Source organism: Sphaeramia orbicularis, chromosome 12 (assembly GCF_902148855.1).
Source record: "Sphaeramia orbicularis chromosome 12, fSphaOr1.1, whole genome shotgun sequence".
Classification (NCBI taxonomy): Eukaryota; Metazoa; Chordata; class Actinopteri; order Kurtiformes; family Apogonidae; genus Sphaeramia; species Sphaeramia orbicularis.
This window is the reverse complement of record NC_043968.1, coordinates 46,983,155-47,002,279: the sequence shown is the minus strand read 5'-3', so window position 1 is coordinate 47,002,279 and position 19,125 is coordinate 46,983,155. Positions and strand designations below refer to the sequence as shown.

General features: G+C 38.4%; 1 protein-coding gene across 1 annotated transcript in view; it reads right to left on the bottom strand.

Annotated features, from left to right (window-relative positions):
- Positions 1-1,588: 1,588 nt before the first annotated feature.
- The window catches only part of mical3b (microtubule associated monooxygenase, calponin and LIM domain containing 3b), a 35,267-nt gene continuing 17,730 nt past the window's right edge, over positions 1,589-19,125 (bottom strand). Inside the window, exons 19-33 of the mRNA XM_030149760.1 lie at positions 13,944-14,112; positions 12,401-12,498; positions 10,302-10,374; positions 9,978-10,152; positions 8,408-8,607; positions 6,422-7,111; positions 6,220-6,308; positions 5,631-5,714; positions 4,970-5,020; positions 4,409-4,654; positions 4,241-4,334; positions 4,087-4,137; positions 2,805-2,904; positions 2,649-2,722; positions 1,589-2,518 (exon numbers count right to left, since the gene is read on the bottom strand). Coding sequence (XP_030005620.1) covers positions 2,334-2,518; positions 2,649-2,722; positions 2,805-2,904; positions 4,087-4,137; positions 4,241-4,334; positions 4,409-4,654; positions 4,970-5,020; positions 5,631-5,714; positions 6,220-6,308; positions 6,422-7,111; positions 8,408-8,607; positions 9,978-10,152; positions 10,302-10,374; positions 12,401-12,498; positions 13,944-14,112 — 2,379 coding nt within the window. The 3' untranslated portion in view covers positions 1,589-2,333. The remainder of the gene's footprint in view (positions 2,519-2,648; positions 2,723-2,804; positions 2,905-4,086; positions 4,138-4,240; positions 4,335-4,408; positions 4,655-4,969; positions 5,021-5,630; positions 5,715-6,219; positions 6,309-6,421; positions 7,112-8,407; positions 8,608-9,977; positions 10,153-10,301; positions 10,375-12,400; positions 12,499-13,943; positions 14,113-19,125) is intronic.

The window sequence follows — 19,125 nt, the reverse complement described above, 5'->3', positions numbered from 1 at the left end:
AGATAGTTGGACCTGATTACAATACCCTTTCAGGAGTGAAGGTGACAGAATGTATACAACAAACATCATGTGTGCGTGGATCATGGATATATTAATAGGGTTAGGTTGAAATAATACTTCCTTGTCTTGGACCAATAACAACAAAGATGAAACATCAATCATTTATTAAACAACATATGAAATCACAGCTCCAGTTAAAAGGCTGTTTCATGAACAAACATTACAGCCACATGACTCACATTATGGGGATGATCAGGTCTGGTTTAACAGGATTAGGAGCTCCAACAAACAGGAAGTGAGTCCGAAGCAGACGGAATTAAGGCAGAGTTTGGTGTTCAGGATGATTTATAGCTGATGTTGGCACAGTAATCAATGCCCGTATTTCATCCAGTACTAGTACGTTTAAATAGTGTCAGTGTCCATCATATCTACTGTGGAATAAAAGCTCAGTCAGATGGATCAGAGGTTATAAAGGCTGAACGACCACCTTCATAAACAGCAGCTGTCATGGTCTCCATCCACCCACTTTCAGATGACACTCCTCACTTTCGCCAATGTACCTCTCAGTCTCGAACTTGCAGCTATGTGTAAGTTCAGCCTAGTTTGACCCTAACCGCTAACATTTGAACATATTCAGAACTGAACCAACTGAAATAGCTTCAGCATGGACACAAGGTACAGCTCAGCCTTAGTAGGTGTAAAGACTTCTGTAGAGTACCAGTTTGCAGGTTGCCTCATGTTTAGAGTTGTGATGAGATTGATGCTGAGAAGTGAATTACATCAGATGGGTTTCATTCTCTGTGACACCTTTAACCCCTTGGTAATTTATGTTGACTTGATATTTTACAATTTTCTTTCATTTTCCAACCAATAATGGCAACATAGCATTGTACTGTTATAGAGTTATCAACGCAGGTAGCTTGACTAAATCTGACATCAGACACAAACCTTGTATTCCTCAAATACATAACTTATCTAAAGAGCAGCTACTGTTTTCTAACAGTGTAGGTTATCCTTCTCCAATCTAATCTCTCAGACAGCCTGTCTGAGTCCTTAGTATTACGGGTATCATCATTTATCCATAACGCTGTAGCTCTAGTGTACCTTTTTGCTGTTATCTAATGATTATTATTGCTATTTTTAGCCATTAGCGTCTTCACTATTGCAAAGCAAAGTCTTTGGGCATTAAAGACAATGTATGATAACAAAGAGATAACAAAAAGAGGTCAACAGTATTAAACACTGCATTAACAGTATTATCTTGTACTAATTGGCCACAGGAAACAATATTTGGTATGTTTAACCTTCACATCAGAGTGGTTACAATGAAGCCTCTGTGGTGCAATCAGTCATTTACTGCAAAAATCAAACTCTTACCAAGTGTATTTTTCTCATTTCCAGTCAGATTTTGGCAGATTTTTTGCTTAATTCAAGCTAAATAAAAAAATAAAAAATAAAAAATAAGTTCTTATATCTCACTTACAAGTTACTCTTTAGGTGATTATGTTTTATTTAAGTGTGATGAGATATTTTGATAAGAAATGAGAAAAATACACTTGGTAAGATTTTGATTTTTGCAGTGCTGACACAGCTTTAGTGTTAAACTAGTTTCAACATATACTTTGGAAGAGAAGTGAAACCCTAACGTAAGGGAGAATCTGTATTTAACTTGTACAGTTCTGTTCAGGATGTTTTGAAACTTGTTGTCATGTAGAAAAATGGTATATGTATAGTCAGTGAAATTGTGGGGTTTCGAAGCAACCATTTCTCCCACATTCTGTGCATATATCCCCTCACACTAGGACTGCCACCGTAGTAGCATTCCATCAGTACCATGTTCTCTGCCCTGCTCCATGAATGCCTTGTTCCAGTAGCCAATATGCCATCAGGATGTCCTGGTTCTCCAACCAACAGTCATCTTTGATCCAACTTCAGGGACAGTCAGCTACTGTTCTCACAAACAACTGTACCTGACTGGAGAAACAACTGACCAATCAGAGCATTGTCGACAACTTTAAACCCAGAATGCCATTTTCCTACATGCTGTATCTTACTAACTTACTTCACGTGTGAAAATGTTTACTGCTGTTTTGGCTGGACAAAGTCACCTTGATAACTTAAGAAATTAAAAATTTACATAACAAACATAGACTAAGTGTTGATAAACACTAAACTTTACTCAACTTGTGTGTCAACTGAAAATGACGTCAAATGTTGATTGATCAGACCAGTGAGCACCACCTCCATCCAGTCCTCATCAAATTACAGAAGCGTCAGAAGTTTTTAAAGCTGCACTGATACTCTTAGTTATCACGGCATCACTGTGAACCAGGTCAGGCCCAGTGGAGGCCCAGGCCTCGGGACAGCATGACAGCCTCCAGGTCCTGGTCTTCCTGACGCTCCTGCAGCCGCTGCTCCTCCAGCAGAGACACCAGTGCATCCCTCTGCTCCACCACCTCCAGCATCTCCTCCAGGATCAGACGCTCTTCAACCAGCTGTGCCTCCTGCTTCAGGTGGTCTAAAACCCACACAGACACATGATATTTTCACATTAAAACTGCATATCTGACTTGAAACAATGTTGATTAAAATTGAAAACATTCTTCTATGAGTTTGATCTAGGTTGAACATCATGAACATTGTCTGACCATCCACAGCCATCCTCTCTCTGAGCTCCTGCTGCAGTCGACTCTGGCGGTCCTCTAGCTCCAACTCCCGAGCGCTAAGAGCATAATAAACAGATTGCACATGACTCCGCATCCTGACAGTCCTTTTAACAGGAAGGTCAAAGATCAGATACTCACAATATAATCAGCTCTGATTCATATCGAACCAAAGCGTTCTTCTGTTGGACCAACTGGAACCACTGCTGCATGAGGGCTGGGTTATCCAGTTTGCCTATTCCTACAGAAATGATACACTGTGTTGTTATTGTTCTGAATGTTTTCTCCACTTTTGTTATTTTAAAAAGTAACGAAAGTAATGACAAGAGAAATTAAGTGTGTATGTGTGGTAAAAACATAAACATTCATGTAGTACAGTAAAGCATAGGTTAGTTATAAAGTATAAAATGCAGGTAGTATGGTATTTCCCATAATTCCTCATAAATCTTACACTCTGGATATTTAATTAATTCTTGTATATGGAACACATAGAATTCTATTATGGATACAATTGTAGAAAAAAAGTAATAGCTCAGTGAAATGCAAATGCAATATAGCAGAACTATATTGTACAGGGAACTATTGGTGTTGTGAACTAAAGCAGAGGTAGGAGTGAGTCACACATGTGCAAACAAGTTGTTTAATCTTGACCTTTAGGCCTCAAGAACTTGAGTCAAGTCAAGTCAGTGTTAAGGTCCAGCAAGTGGCAAATCAAGTCATCTGAACTTCTGATGATCTGTCCTTCAGGAGAAGTTGAGCCATCATGCAAAAGCCTCCCAAATGAACAGCAATAGTGAGCTTTTACAAATCGTCTGTATTCTTCAGCAGCCACAGATTACATTACAAATCACCCAGTCCTCCAAAAAATGAAACAGATCAGGTGAATACTACATCAAAGTTGTTTGTAAAAACTGAGGCACTCAGAGTAGGGCTGAAATTAAAAAGCCTTTATTTAAGCATAGCCAAACAAATAAAAACTGAGCTGACGCGTTGCGGCCTATGCGGCCTTCATCAGGGCTGATATAAGAAGGCCGCCCATATCAGCCCCGATGAAGGCCCATAGGCCGCAACGCGTCGGCTCAGTTTTTATTTGTTTGGCCATGCTTAAATACAGGCTTTTTAATTTCAGCCCTACTCTGAGTGCCTCAGTTTTTACAAACAACTAGTATTTGGATCCCAACACTGATGAGCACCAGAAGCTAGGAAAGAAGACCAACGATACCCATGCAGCACTCCAGGCTTGTGTTTTTTTGAATACTAAATCAAAGTTGAGTCTTTTGTCAGTATGAATCAAGTCTCAGGGCATAAAAATTGTTAATTAAATCTAACTTAAGTCATGTGAATTAAGTCCTGACATTTGAACTAAAGTACTCCACAGTGTAGTATAGTAAACTACAGTCACCTATTTGATCAGTGAACTCACCACCGAGGTGAAGGTCTATGTCCGGGCTGTCGTTAGAGTCTCCCCAGTAATCTAACAAACAAACAAACAGTGATACAGACCAGAAAACAGGTGAGCTAGATCTGATATCTGTTTCTGTACATCTACTTATACGTGTGTCTTTAGATGTGTCTACCTGCTTCTCCTCTCAGAGCTTTCTCCACAGCGACTCCTCTCTCCTCCAGCTGTCTTTGCTTCTCCTCCACCTGCTGCAGCTGTCTCTGGATCACCTGGATCATCAACACAAACACAGATGAGGCTCGACTCATATGGACGTCTGTGTATTGTCTTCAGCTGGACTCACCTGGGCTTTGTGGAGTCTCTTTAGCTGTTCCTGTTTGGCCTGTTTACGTGCGGCTCTCTGCACCCGTCGAGTGATTTTGGCGTCGAGGTCTTCATCTTCCTCCACTGTTCTCTGTTGGAACATAGTTTCTTTCACGCTTATGCTGGATGGTTCCTTCGCTGGGACCAAGACTCCAACCACCTCCGTGGGGCAGGAAGACAGCCCATCTGAGTCCTGAAGAGGGACTCTGTCCTTTAGAGATCGTCTCTGAACCAACAGAACAACACCTAGCATGTTTTCAAGTTGATAAGGTGCAGAGAGTCTAATAGGACTCTTAACAGAGACAGACTCTGATCTACAGTCTACATAGAGGTAGAAGTGTGAATGCTCAGTTCAGTCTATGCTGATATGAAACCTCCACAGAAGGTACAGATTCATAACTTTAATACAGTGGAGTCCTATCTGTTTCATGAGACACACAAATGATAATGCATCCAACTGGTTTGTGTGTAGACTGAATTAACAGACCTGACTAACAGGACTGAATCTATAAACCTCAGATGTGATGAGATGCACCTCTACCTTGATGGCATATGATCGTTTAAAAGCCAAAGCATGAGGAACATACGCAGGCTGAGAAACAAAGACAAAAACCAAAGTGACTGTTCAGAGAATCCAGCAACAACATACTACAGTTCTAAACACACAGACAATGCTAGACACTAAGTAAGACACTAATAAAAAGCCTCTTTTCTTCTGTAACTGCATAATCCTCTGGAGGGTCACTATCCCCACACCCTGAACTAATCGCCACTCCATTGGCTGATTTAAACTAGGCATGTTTGATGTCAGTAAAATTAATTCATTTCAGTCAATGGCAGGTCTCATCTGGATCATTACAGGCCCTAGTCACTGTAAAATCATAATCTGGGTGAAATTCATGTCGGTCAAAACAAATCTGTCTCCATATTGTTAAGCTAGAAGACAGTTGAGACAGGTCTAAAGTATAAACTCAGTTAAGTCATATCTAACTCTCCATTTATTTAAGAGCACTCAAGGCCAAAAATCACCTTTGTGTGTGTTATTTTAAGTCACATCTGAGTCTTAGGTCAACCACTTTGCACCAGTTGAGTTTTGCAGATAAACTTGTGTAATAGTCCAACACACAATTCAATATCACTTCCTAAAACACAGACTCTTTACAAAACCACAGTTTGTTTTCGAAATCTACTACTGTTAATACCTTTGTGTTCTCCACCTCCTCCTCCTCCTCCTTTATTGTGACTCTTTGAATTTCAGATGTAAGGTCAAACAGCTCCAGTCGCAGCTAAAAACAACAGCACAGGTAGCCTGAGAACATCTACATCTGTATCTACTTATTACATACTAAATACTTTTAATGACAACTCTGTGAAGCTCTCTGGCCTTTTTCTCCTTTTCACCGCAAGTCTGTGGTCCAAGCTGAGCAGCACCTGATTGTTGCTTTTGTCTTCTGGAATATGCACAAAAAACCCCTCTTCTACTATGTGTATACACGCCTTAAAGTTCCCTACCAAATGCAATTTATTTGGAGACACATTTATCAAAATAAAAGTACTACTGATGTAGAGTTCTGCTTGAAAAAGGTTATTTTTAGATGTTGTAGGGATGAAATGATGTTGTCCACAAAATATTTTAGACTTATTACCACCTAAATTAGGGCACATGGGGATGCTTTAATTAACAGCCTCTTTGTAGCTGCAGACATTCAAATGTGTTTTTTTTTTATTTGTTAATTTTTTTTTTAAATCTCTGACTTATTTTCAGACCACATCAGTGTATTTGATTCTTACGTTTTTCCTGGGTGTGAGGGAACATCTCTGCAGCAGAGTGGACGACTCTAGATCAGATTCTTCAGTCAGACTGAGATGTCCCCTTGACTCTGAACCAACAGGAAACAGAATTATCACTTTAGAAGTGTCACAACAAAACTAATAAATGTTTAATAAATTATATTATTATGTGCCATAATACAGTTTTAGGTTAAATATTCACCTGTTGCTCTTCTGTGTTCGACTGTTCTTTTCTTCTCTCTCTCTGCACCAGGAAGTGAAAGCCTGCCTCTTCTACTTTTTTTCCTCTCCCTCCTGTTTCCAGAGAACACTGATGTCCACAAGGCTCGAGTCACGCCCCCTTCCACCTCCACCTGTCCTGGGGGAGGAGCCTCACTCACACCCTTCAGCTGGAGGAGGAGGGCTTCGCCCACACCCTGCAGAGGGTGGAGGCTGTGGGCTCTTCTGTGTCTTCTCATCTTCTCCAGATCTTCTTGCTCTGACTCCATTTTCTCCTGTTGGAGGAGGGGCTTCTGTGGTGGTATTTCGGGACAGATGTCCTCGAAGGAGCCTCTGGCTCCTCCCACTGACCTTAGTGATGCTGCTGTCTCCATTACAACAACTGGTCCAAGCTGTGTGGGTGGAGCCAGGTATGGTTTTGCAATCTCCTCTGTGCTGGGTGAGCAGGTGGAAGGGGTGGAGTTATGTGTAGTGATGAAAGAGGCAGTAGAAGGTGTGTTGGTGAGGGGTGGAGTCATGTACGGCAAACTGCGCTGCGTTGAAGGTGTCGAAAAAGTGATACAAGGTTGTAGATGAGTGTCAACAGTGCAGTCAGTCTGTTCAGATGTGAGGTCAAATCCCCCAGATGATGGGATGGTCTGAGATTGAAGACGACGATGACTGAACTCCTCCTCTTCAGGATGACAGAATTTAAGAGGGAAGGAGAAAAACAAATACACAAAATAAAAGACAAACAAAATATGGAATAATCCTGTGTTTCACTGGTCATCATTAATGAGTTGGTCTTTAAAAAAATCAAAAATCAGCTTACCCAGCTGTATTTAGTTTACTTCCTGTGGTGGCTGATCTATGATCAGTGTTCAGCAGTAGAGTTACCAGAGACAAACAACAAACCTAAGTCTAAGCCAATGTGGAAGTACCTTCATGTGTAATGTGCAAATTAGCTTGGTTCAAACGCTTATATTTATTAAATAAAATGTAAAAGACAACGGTTGATAAGTTAAACTAATAGATCATCAAATGATTTGGTGTTTGTGATTCCAGTGGATCTTCAGCATACAGGCCTGTTTTTATTCCTGATATTGTAGATAAGAGATATGTTTTCCGAGCTGGCAGTCAGATTTAATGGTTACACTGGTCACCTGTAGTTCAGAAGAGAGAATCTCTATTCGATGATGAAAGGTTAAGATTTAAGTATAAATATAGTTCCTTTGTGTTGACTTCATTTGAATATGATTTTACATTTAAGTATGCATTACAACAAGCTTCTGTCTTAAGAGGGGAAGCAACTGATTCTGATTTGTCACAGCAAAACCTAGTTACACTTTCAACAGCCTTATTTTATTTGAACTAATAGAATGAAAACAATCTATGAGCAGCCGTACAATACATAATTCATTCTCACTCTCTCACATACACGTATTCACACACACACACACACACACACACACACACACACACACACACATACACACACACACACACACACACACGTTTTCTCATTATCCCACACACACAAATATATTGTCACTCTCACACACATTTATTCTTTTACATTATAATACTTGACTTGAGAATATATGTATGTGAGAGTGAGAATGTGTGTGTGTGTGTGTGTGTGTGTGTGTGTGTGTGTGCGTGCGTGCGTGCGTGTGTGTTTGTGTGTGAGTCAGAACATATGTATGTGAGAGAGTAGGAATGACTTATGTCTTGTAGGGCCCCTCATGTTTGTTTCACTCTTCCACCGAAGACACTGATTAATATAATGCATTCAGTTGTTTAATGCAACCTCAACCATCACAACTGAATACCTAAAAATGACCTAAATATGACTCTAAGCAAGTATTATTCTAAACTAAACCCTAAACCCTAGCCTGAAGCCTTAAAAAGTCAGAATGTTAAGTTTTGTCCTAATGGAGACTCAAATCTCCTTGTTCAGGTCAATGACTCTTGACAAAATGACTCTTACCGTCACTGGATTCCACCTCACTGCATCCTTCTTCTTCATCTTCATCCACCTCCCCTTCCTCTTCCTCCTCTCCCTCCTCCTCCTCGTCCTCTTTGTTTCTCAGACTATCTCGAAACTGCAGCACCTCCTTCCATGAAGCTCGGAACTCCTCTGATGATGCACTATGTCCTCCACCCTCCTCCTCCATCTCAGAATCAGAACTGAAAAATAAAGAGAAAAACTATTTCAGAGAAGAGTCAACAGATATATGTACTGATGCCAAAAATTTAAAAGTTATCTGTAATCCAAATACTACACATACTATGTCAAAATTATAACATAACTACTGCGTTGACCTGTGGGGATCCATGGGTAGTTTTTTATGCTGTGTATTCATGCATGCTGTACCACATTTGTCCAACAGTCAAAACCAATCCGTTCTGGCCACATCAACGTGATTGTAAAGCTATTGTATTCCAAAATTACTAATATAATGGATTAGATTTATATAGTGCTTTTTTGGTCATTATTCATTCGCTCTCACATTGTCCCTCTGGTGGTGGTAAACTACATCTGTAGCCACAGCTGCCCTGGGGCAGACTGACAGAAGCGTGGCTGCCAATGTGCGCCTACGGCTCCTCCAACCACCACCAAACAGTCATACACATTCATACACCAGTGTGAGTGGCACTGGAGGCAAGGAGGGTGAAGTGTCTTGCCCAAGGACACAACAGACTGACTAGGAGACTGACTAGAGCGGGATTTGAACCCAACCGCCAACCTTTCGGTTATTGGACAACCCGCTCTATCATCTGAGCCATAGCCGCCCCAAAATAGCTCCCAAAATATTTGTCCTATCAACTTGCCGTTTTTGCTAGTCTGTTCCTTGACCAAAAATACATAAGTATGCCAAACTGCAGCAGTCAGCTCTCTCCGGATCTTGTGTGAATCCCCAAACATGCACACACACGCATGCACACACACAGAGACCACTTGACTTTTACAATATACATGAATTGCAAATAAATTAAAGGTTTCATTTTGATATTGTATATTGTATGTATACTTGATACATAAAAATATTGTATAACACAGTTTTAAAGGGGCTATTAATAAAATTTCTGTTTACACTTGTATTTTAGAGACTATCAACAGGGGGCAAAGAAATAACAGGTGTAATTAAAGATGGGAATTGAGAACCTTTTTTTTTGTTTTGTTTTTCTTCATTAGCTGCTTTTACACTGAAAAATATTCTATCACTACAATGCTAATGTGATAGCTGATGAGACATAACTGAGTTTTGCACAAATTGGTAAACCATGACACATCCCAATGCTGTTTCCAATAAAATAATATAAAATAAAATAATAGAAATAATAACATGACAACTGATAATAATTTCATATTAAATACATACATACACACTGATCTATCTATCTATCTATCTATCTATCTATCTATCTATCTATCTATCTATCTATCTATCTATCTATCTATCTATCTATCTATCTATCTATCTATCTATCTATCTATCTATCTATCTATCTATCTATCTATCTATCTATCTCCTCACCCTGACTTCAACCTGGACCTGGTCTGGTTTACTTGCTTGTCCTCCACCCTCAGGTTGAACTCTGTTTGTGTCTCCTCAGAGACCTCCTCCAGCTCCTCCAGCTCTGTCTCAGGTTTTGTTGAGCAGCGGCGGTTTTCCAGCTCGATCCTCTCAGGCATCGCTGGCTGCTTCTTAACCTCCATCAGAGAAGCCACTGCAAACACACACACACACACGCACACACACACAAACACACACAAAAACACACACACTCTAAAGCCACATTGATTCCAGTGTAAGGACCAAGTACAGTGTGGGCTGGTATGAAGAGCTGGAAGGACAAGGCAGGTTAAGTAAACTCACCTGAGGAGCGACGACGCTCTGCTACCCCTGAGATCAGAGAGTCGGCCGAGGACACTGACGGAACCAGAGAACCCTTAAAGAACAGAACATGTCTTGTTCATTACTGCTGAACTCTGGATTAACATCAGATTAAGTTCAATCTTAATACACAAGTTGGACCAAACAAAGACACACCTGAAATATCAGAAAGCTGACCCATTCTAAAAGTGACAAATAATGGCACCAAATTAATACTTTAATAACACACAGCATGAAGTACCAAAAAAAAAAAAAAAGTAAGATAGGATAATCACTGCAGTAATTCATGTTTCAACTGCGACATGTTCTTGAGCCCTTACTGTTGCAGTGAGTAGCTTCTGATTTCTTAAACAACCATCAGAAAGCATAAAAACTGGACAATGCTAGGATTCATTAGGCTCAAACTGTCAGAGCGGTTCAGGGACCATCAGACATCATTTTCACACATTGATTGACCTCCACAGAGTCCAGACCTGAACCCCAATGAAAATACAGTATTTGGGATGTGAAGGAGAAGACTGTATACAGTGTTCCAACTCTTCCATCATCAATACAACATCTGGGACAAAAATCAATGCACCTAAAGAGGGAAGGTCTACCGATGACTGTCTTTACCAATATTGTAAAACTTCTCCATTTACTAGAACAGATGACCTACACAATACAACTGCAGAAAGAATTGGGTGAAGAACATTGGGAAAAATGGCATGTTTATATAACCTGTGAGACAAATTTGTAAACCATTAAGTGTCAAAATTCTGTTGTTCGTCCAAACAATACGATCTTTGTAACCCCTGGAGTTCACGACCTGTTTGTTCTGTTTTTTTGTTTTTGTATCTGTTAAAAAAAAAACTTTCATAAATAAAGAGTTGAAAAAAAAATCAATGCAGCTGTAGACAGAAATAAATGTAAAGACATATATTGTGACATTGCAAAAGCCACAACGAATATGTTCTGTATTCAGAGTTAAAGGTGGTCCAGCAAGATGAGAGTGTGGTAGAGTGTTTTTGTTTGTTTCGGTTTTTTTGGCCAGGCTGTATATATTTTCAGCTGCAGTTAAAACCAAACTCTGACCCACAATCTGTAAACATATCTCATCTTGAAAATCCTCATTTTAACCAAGTAATTTTAATCTCAACTGAGTTAATGTCAGGAATGAAATGGCAACAGGACTTAATTTAAAAGAAGACCAGATGTAATCAAAGTTTAGCAAAAATATATATTTAAAAAAAATATGTTCATGAGTAAATGTCAATTTAAAATCAAGCAGAAAACCGCTGCACAACTAATCTCTGTTTAGTAGATCCATGTACATTTGTATAAATTAGGCTTTGATGAAAATGGAGGTGGCTTACTGGTTGAAGGTCTTACACTTACACACATATATGTACTGCCTGTCAGTTTGCTTAATGCAAATGTTGAAATAGTGCACGTAAACATCCTACTGTTTGCTACTTAGCTCCAACACTAATTTAGTCTTGTATGATGGCTCAGCAGAGGAGCTCTACTTCCTTATTCTTCATCATGTTAATTGAATTAATGGAGCAATTTGGACAAATAATAACAATATAAAACAGGAAAAAAACAGCACAGCAAATAAAAACAGACCTGACTGGAAATTTTTGTTGCTACACTGTCAAAATCAATTTGGTGGATTCTGGGCCTTAACTTTATCCAAGTATCTTCATTATTTTTCACAGTTTATTGATAAAACAATCAACCATTTTAAAAGTTAAACCTCCTGAAGTCTAAGTTTACAGTTAATCACGGATCACAAACAAAAAAAAGATTCAGTTTACAGTCATGTCAAACTATGATTTAATCTGGTTTAATGTTTAATCCTCAGTGGTTCAGCCAAGCACAGATCTTTTTACCCTCAAGTTTCAGCACAAATTCAGTCAAAAAACTAACTTTAATTGTGACTCAACTGAATGCAACTGTTCTGATGTAAAGTTCTTGTTTCTGCTTCTTATTCTACTTATTGTAACACCATGAAAAAATCCATAATTACATTAAAAGTTTTACATCAGCAGTTTCCAACTTTATCATGTTCAGTAGATATGGTTTTTGTAGGATCTTACTCTGTGTTGTGATGCAGATCTGTCAGACAGTGGTGGTCTCGTCCTTGCAGTTGGAGCATTCAGCCTCAAGTTAAAGTGCTGTGGACAGAAAAACCTCCCTGAAACACAACAAGAAGGAAAACTGTTTGTAAAGAGTCGAACCATGTATGGACAACCTGAACAAGTAGCAGCTCTGTTTGTCTCACACATTTAACTCTATCTCTGGTATATTTATACCAATATGCAAACTGTTTGACACCTCAGCTTCAAATCTGGTCATTCTTCACCTCTGCTCTGATTGGCTGCACAGTTTGATAAGATACAGAAAAGGCTGAGTTTGTCCTGCATCCGAAACACAGTGGCCACTTTGTTTGAAAAGGAACATAGATACTCGATAGATAGTCAGATAAAAAGCCACAGAAATGTTTAAAAGGCCAGTGGCACTAACAAGCCAGCAGTAATGTTCATGTGGTTAAAATCAACACACAGGTCACATGGCAGATACCATCTGAGGCCACAGATCAGTGATCAGTGTGAAATTAGACAGATATTTATGATCTGATAGGTGGTCACGTCACTGTCACTGACATTATCACATTTTGATAGAAGTTAACTATCAAAGTGTTATTAAAATGGTGACTGATGATAATTAATCAGATCTATTCTAGGTCACTGGCAATCTATAAACCCAATTTGGTATGAATTCAACTAATAGTTTTGCTGATAGAGTGTTAACAAACAAAGAAACAAACAAACTGAACCAAAAACAATACCCCTTGCCTCCCCTTTGGGGTGTGGGGTAAAAAAATAAATAAAATAAAAATAAAATAAAATAAAATATATATATATATATATATATATATACACACACACACACACACACACACACACACAAAAACCTGTACAGACAGTTATAAAACAATAACGTATTGCAGAACAATATAGCATGTTCCACCCCTGTACACAGAGGATGGATCAAGTTACACTGAATGAAACTTCTCAAAAATGCCACAGTTTGAAGGAAATCAGCTGCATCTAAATGGTTAACATGAGAGATATGAGCTATAGTCAACACTGCCCCAAGCAAAAAAAAAAAAAAAAAAAAACCACAGAAAACAATTTTCTATGCTTTTTCCCTAAGGGAGAACATTAAAGGGTTAGTGTGTAGAGGAAGGGCTTTGTAACATCTTAAAAATTCCCTGATTTCTGCTGATTGTACAATGTTTTTACCAGAAAGTTTTTTTTCTTTTTTCACTTGACAGCTTTAAAGCTTCTGCATATGACATTTACTGACATCTAGTTTTGAAGTTCCACACTCACATCTAATAAGTGACAGTAGTACCCCATAATATTGGATGCTAACTGCTATAAGACAGAAAAAATGAGAAGAAGTTGTAGTCTAATGAAGAATAACAGTAACATAAAATTGACATAGAAGTGATCTTACACTAAAGGAAACACAATTATAAAGGTTATAGTCCACCTCCTCCTCTTTCAATGACCATATACAGAGGTTTGTATCATCATTCATTTCTACTATATTTGCTCCTGTCAGTGAACTCACCACTGTGGATGTCATAGGTGTAGTCGGTGAGTCGCAGTGTGCAGCCGCAATATTCACACAGAAAACAGCTGCGATGGAAGAACAGGCCCTCAGCGCTCCAACGCTCCATCACATAAACCCGCTGCTTACAGAAGAAACAGATGTCACTGCCGCCCGCTGAAAACACAGACTGAAAAGACAAAAATAAGGCAAGGCAAGTTTATTTGTATAGCACATTTCATGTACAGGACAATTCAAAGTGCTTTACATAAAACATAAAAGCATCACAGGAAAAAATACATTTAAGATGAGAGAAAGTTAAAATATAAAAACATTAAAATAAAAATAGACATTAAAATCATCAGCAATAAAATGGGATTTTAAAGTTCATTTAAAAGACATTTCAGAGTTTAAGGGAAAGCTGCAGTAAACAATGTTTTCAGGCCTGAAATGAGTTGACAGTTTGAGCAGACCTCAGGTGTTCAGGAAGTTTGTTCCACAGCTGAGGAGCAGAAGAACTGAATGCTGCTTCACTTTGTTTGGTTCTGATTTCGGGAACACACAGTAAACCTGTGTCTGATGACCTCAGGGGTCTGGATGCTTCATAGGGAACTAAAAAGTCTAGGATGTATTTGGGTCCAAGGCCATTCAGTGCTTTGTAGACCAGGAGTAAGATTTGGAACTCTGTCTTTTGACTCACAGGAAGCCAATGTAGTGATTTGAAGACCTTTGTGATGTGGTCCAGTTTCTTGGTATTAGTCAAGATTCTGGCAGCTGCATTCTGGATCAGCTGCAGCTGCCTGATTGATTTTTTGTTTAGACCTGTGAAGACACCATTACAATAATCTAACCTACTGAAAATAAATGCATGAACAAGTTTCTCTGTGTCTTGTTTGGGCAGAAAACCCTTGATTCTAGCGATGTTCTTCAGGTGGTGATAGGCAGACTTAGTAACAGCTTTTAAATGGTTGTTAAAATTCAGGTCTGAGTCAATAATTATGCCACGATTTCTGGCTTGGTTTGTAGAGATCAGTGATAACAACAGTACAGACTGTAGACAAATGATAGATTCATATGGTTTCATCTGTCTGACTTTGGCTGGTTTTCTAGTGTGGAGGATCTTTTAGGTTCACTGGTGGCTTTTGGTCCATGATGTGCCTCCAGAACAGCATCACTGTGTATCTACAGCGACTCTGCAGTGAATGATAAATGAATAAACCCCATTCTAACATAACATTTCCTCTCTTTTACTGGTTTGATGATGGGAATTGAGAGCGTTGTGTAAAATATTGCTTAAAAAAAAAGAGACGCCAAGAGAGCATGATTCTCATTTTTCTACTCATCAAACCATTCAGTGAGTCCTCTGACAGATGACACGTTGGGAATGACAAACAGCATAAACTTTAATTAATTTAACTTCTAATCTTCTAATATCTGGTATTTTTAATATACTGTACTTTTATTGTGTCATTCCTTTATTGTTCTGTTTGTTTTAATTGTGATGTTTTTTATTACCTTCCTAGGGACTCTATGGATGCAAATCAGCATTTTTGTTCAAATCCGGCATATTTACAGTTGATGTTGTTCAACACAGGTGTTCATTAATTTGCATCATCCCTACCAAATAGCCTAATAAATAAACAGTAATTAATTGAAACTCAACAGATGAAGATGGTGGACCATACACAGCAGCACCATCTTGAACACTGTGCCCTCGGAGTTACATATCATCACTGACAATGACCTGACTCTATTCAAAGCCAAACAAACGAAGCTCATTTATTTAAAACGGCTTTTGGAACATGATAGTACTTGTGTTTTATTGCCTTGCTTTTATTGTACTTATGCACAGATATTTTATTTTGTTAATACTGTGAAGCACATTGGCCAACTTAGGTTGTTGTAATGTGCTGTGTACAAAAATAAAGGTTGATTAATTGATTGAGTAACATCATGGTTTTTCTTTAATATGTCACACAGTGGTACTTGGCCATTAAAATGAATTCTGATTTTCTTATCTTATGAACCAGAAATTATGTTAATATTACTTTTGAACTGAAACCAACAAAAACTCTCTGATCCTCAGTTTGTTTCTCAGTTGAATAAATAGTCTACTAACTCATCTCAGTTCAGGCATCTCCACAGAAAGTCCCTCTGAGGCTTGAGGCGGGTTTCATGAATTGACGATTTAGAAATAATTCTGACCTTGTCAACGGACAATGTTGATTTTCAAACCACGCTTTCATTTCTCAGTCTGGAGAAAGCATGAAACCTCAAGTAACTTCAAGTCACTATAGCTCTGAGGATGAAGCTGTACTTTTTAAAGATACTGAGCTTGTTTTTTAACCCTTAAAGTATGTTGGTTTTGACTTGGCTGTGCTTCAGTCCTAAGACTCAGTAACATATGGCTCTGATCAAGCGAAAGTGAATGTCAGCATGAAAAAGTAAATTTGCACACATCATTTTTCAAGCGGGATTATTTTTTAGCTAAAGACCACTATTTTTATGGAATTGTTATCCTTTTTGAAATACCACTTGTAGAAAAAAATTTACAACCGATTTTATCGATTGTATTTTTTACACCATAGCTCGAATTTGACACTATAAATCATATCTAAAAAATTGGAAAATGTATTCTGTCTGTTGATTATGTAGATGATTGTTAAGTTTCAAGTATTAGATTTTCATTATTTTGTAAATATTATTAATATTTTTGAGTTTGAACACTTGTGAGTTGCTTTAAAAGGCCCTGTCCACGTGTTGCCACAAAAATACCAATTTTTCATTTTCAAGTTACTTATAATTCAGATATTTGAGTGAAACTTTCAGAAAGTAATGATCTTTTGATACATTTTGAGTGATGCATTCAATGGTAAAGAGTCTTCCACGTGTTACTATGGCAACCTGTCCACATGTTACCACATTCTCATGTCAATAAAACAGAGACTTTTAAATATTTTACTCAAAATTTATTTTCAGCATAGTTGAACATAATATCTAAAAGGTTTTGTCCTACTTGATATCAATTTCTGTCGAAACTCATGTTTTGAATGTTTGCGTGAAGCTTAAAAAACTGATGTCCATTTCAAGTCCATGTGTTACCGAGCAGTAATTTGACATTTTTCACCAAAAAATTTTATCTTCCCAAATTTTGTTATACATCATGTTAAAGTGCTCATAAATACCTACTCAAATATGTATAATACATGCATATAAGTTACTCAGCTTCCCTGACAGCGACTGTTGAACATGAAATGTGTCTGATCAGACCTGTGCATAAAAAACTTATTCTACAGCTCTGTTTGCATGGGACCAATACATCCTGGTGATGTACAGATTGACTCCTTGCAACAGTGTGGACTTTGGTGATCTTACTAACCCATTTGTGGTTTTGTATAAAAATACAAAAATATTGCTATGATGTCTTAAGGTAAATATAAAATTTTCAGAAAATAGGGCTTGAACTTGACCCAGTTTCTTTCCATCCGAGTCTTGTCAGTGGCCCTTTAACTAATACATATCAGACAAAAATAGTAATGGAACACATACTCCTGGACTTTCTTCATCATCATTATTATTATTATTATTATTATTATTATTATTATTATTATTATTATTGGATTAGATTTATAAAGCGCTTTTTTATGAATGCATACTCAAAGTGCGTACAGTGGCTCCATTATTCATTCACACACACACACACACACATATGTAGTGGTGGTAAACTCCATATGTATCCCTAGCTGCCCTGGGGCAGGCTGACAGAAGCATGGCTGCCACTCCACACCAACAGCCCCTCCAACCACCATCCAACATTCATATGCATTCATACACCAGTGGGAGTAGCAGCACTGGGGGCAAGGAGGGTGAAGTGTCTTGCCCAAGGACACAACGGCACATGACTAGGACAGAGTGGGATTCAAACCGCCAACCCTTCAGTTATTGGACGACCCGCTCTACCACCTGAGCCACCCCAGGACTTTCTGACCTGTCTCATGCAATACCACTGAAAGAATATAGAAACCATTCCTTGAGTATATTAATTTCAGCAGTTCTGCTATAATGACAACAACTTTTTTTCTGTATTTAGCTCCGATAATGCACCACTCACATTTAGCGGGAACCTATCTATTGTTAATCCCAGCTTGTTGTTGTTTTTGTCCTGTCTTATGTGTGTTTATTTACAGATAAAAATAAAAAAAAAAACTCTTTAAAAAGAAAAACAATGCGGATGTGGTAGAGGCAGCTGCTGCAAGTACTGAAAGCAAAAACAAAAGTGCACAGTTTGAAACACACTTACAGTGCTTCAAGCATGAAAACCCACAGTTACAATATAAAAACATGAATATATGTTCAGTGAGGAGATCAGTAGGACAGAAAAGTCAGATGAGAACAAGCATTCCATTCTACAGCACTAACTAACTAAAACAGCAAAAGTGAAAATGCATCTGTTTTCAAAAGCTCTACTACTTGATTCTATATGTTCTATGGGACATTCTTGAGCCGGATGATATTTTCTGTCCACTCCATGAAATTTCACATCATTCCTGCACAAAACACTCACACGTGCAATTGCTGTATGAATTACTCTTGTCCTGAGACAAAATCTGAATATGTTTGTTAGAGAATGTGTCCAAAATATTATTCAAAACACCAAACACATCTCAAGCACCCATTAAATGGCATTTTTTCTTGTCCTACCTTCCTGATTACAATCCTGCATGTCAATCCATTAAAATACATTTTAAAAACACTTTTTCTAGGGTGGTCCAACAATCATGGTAAAAAATAAAGTTTCAGATAACCTCAATTAGAACCCTGCATTAGGTTTTGGCATTCAAAAGATGATTTTGGAACAAATTTGGAAGAAAAAGGAGATGTTTTAGAGGTTGCACAAGTTGCTGGAAGTTTCCTGGAAATTGACTAATTTTGCATTTTCAGCATAGCCGAGCTGACCTGCTCAGAGAAGCAGCAGTACTATCAAAACCAAGGTTTGAGTGCTTCATCTAGCAATATATGCATTAAGTAAGGCCGTCGAAATCTTTGGTACTTGAGTGCAGAATTGGTTGGCCTGGCATTCATCGGGTCCAGTGTGACACAAGAGCAGAAGCAGCTGATGGTTTACAACATTATGGAAGATGAAGGTTCAGAGGTTCCACTAAAGCGTTGTGATGCCCTTAATCGAGCAGATGATGAAGGGAAG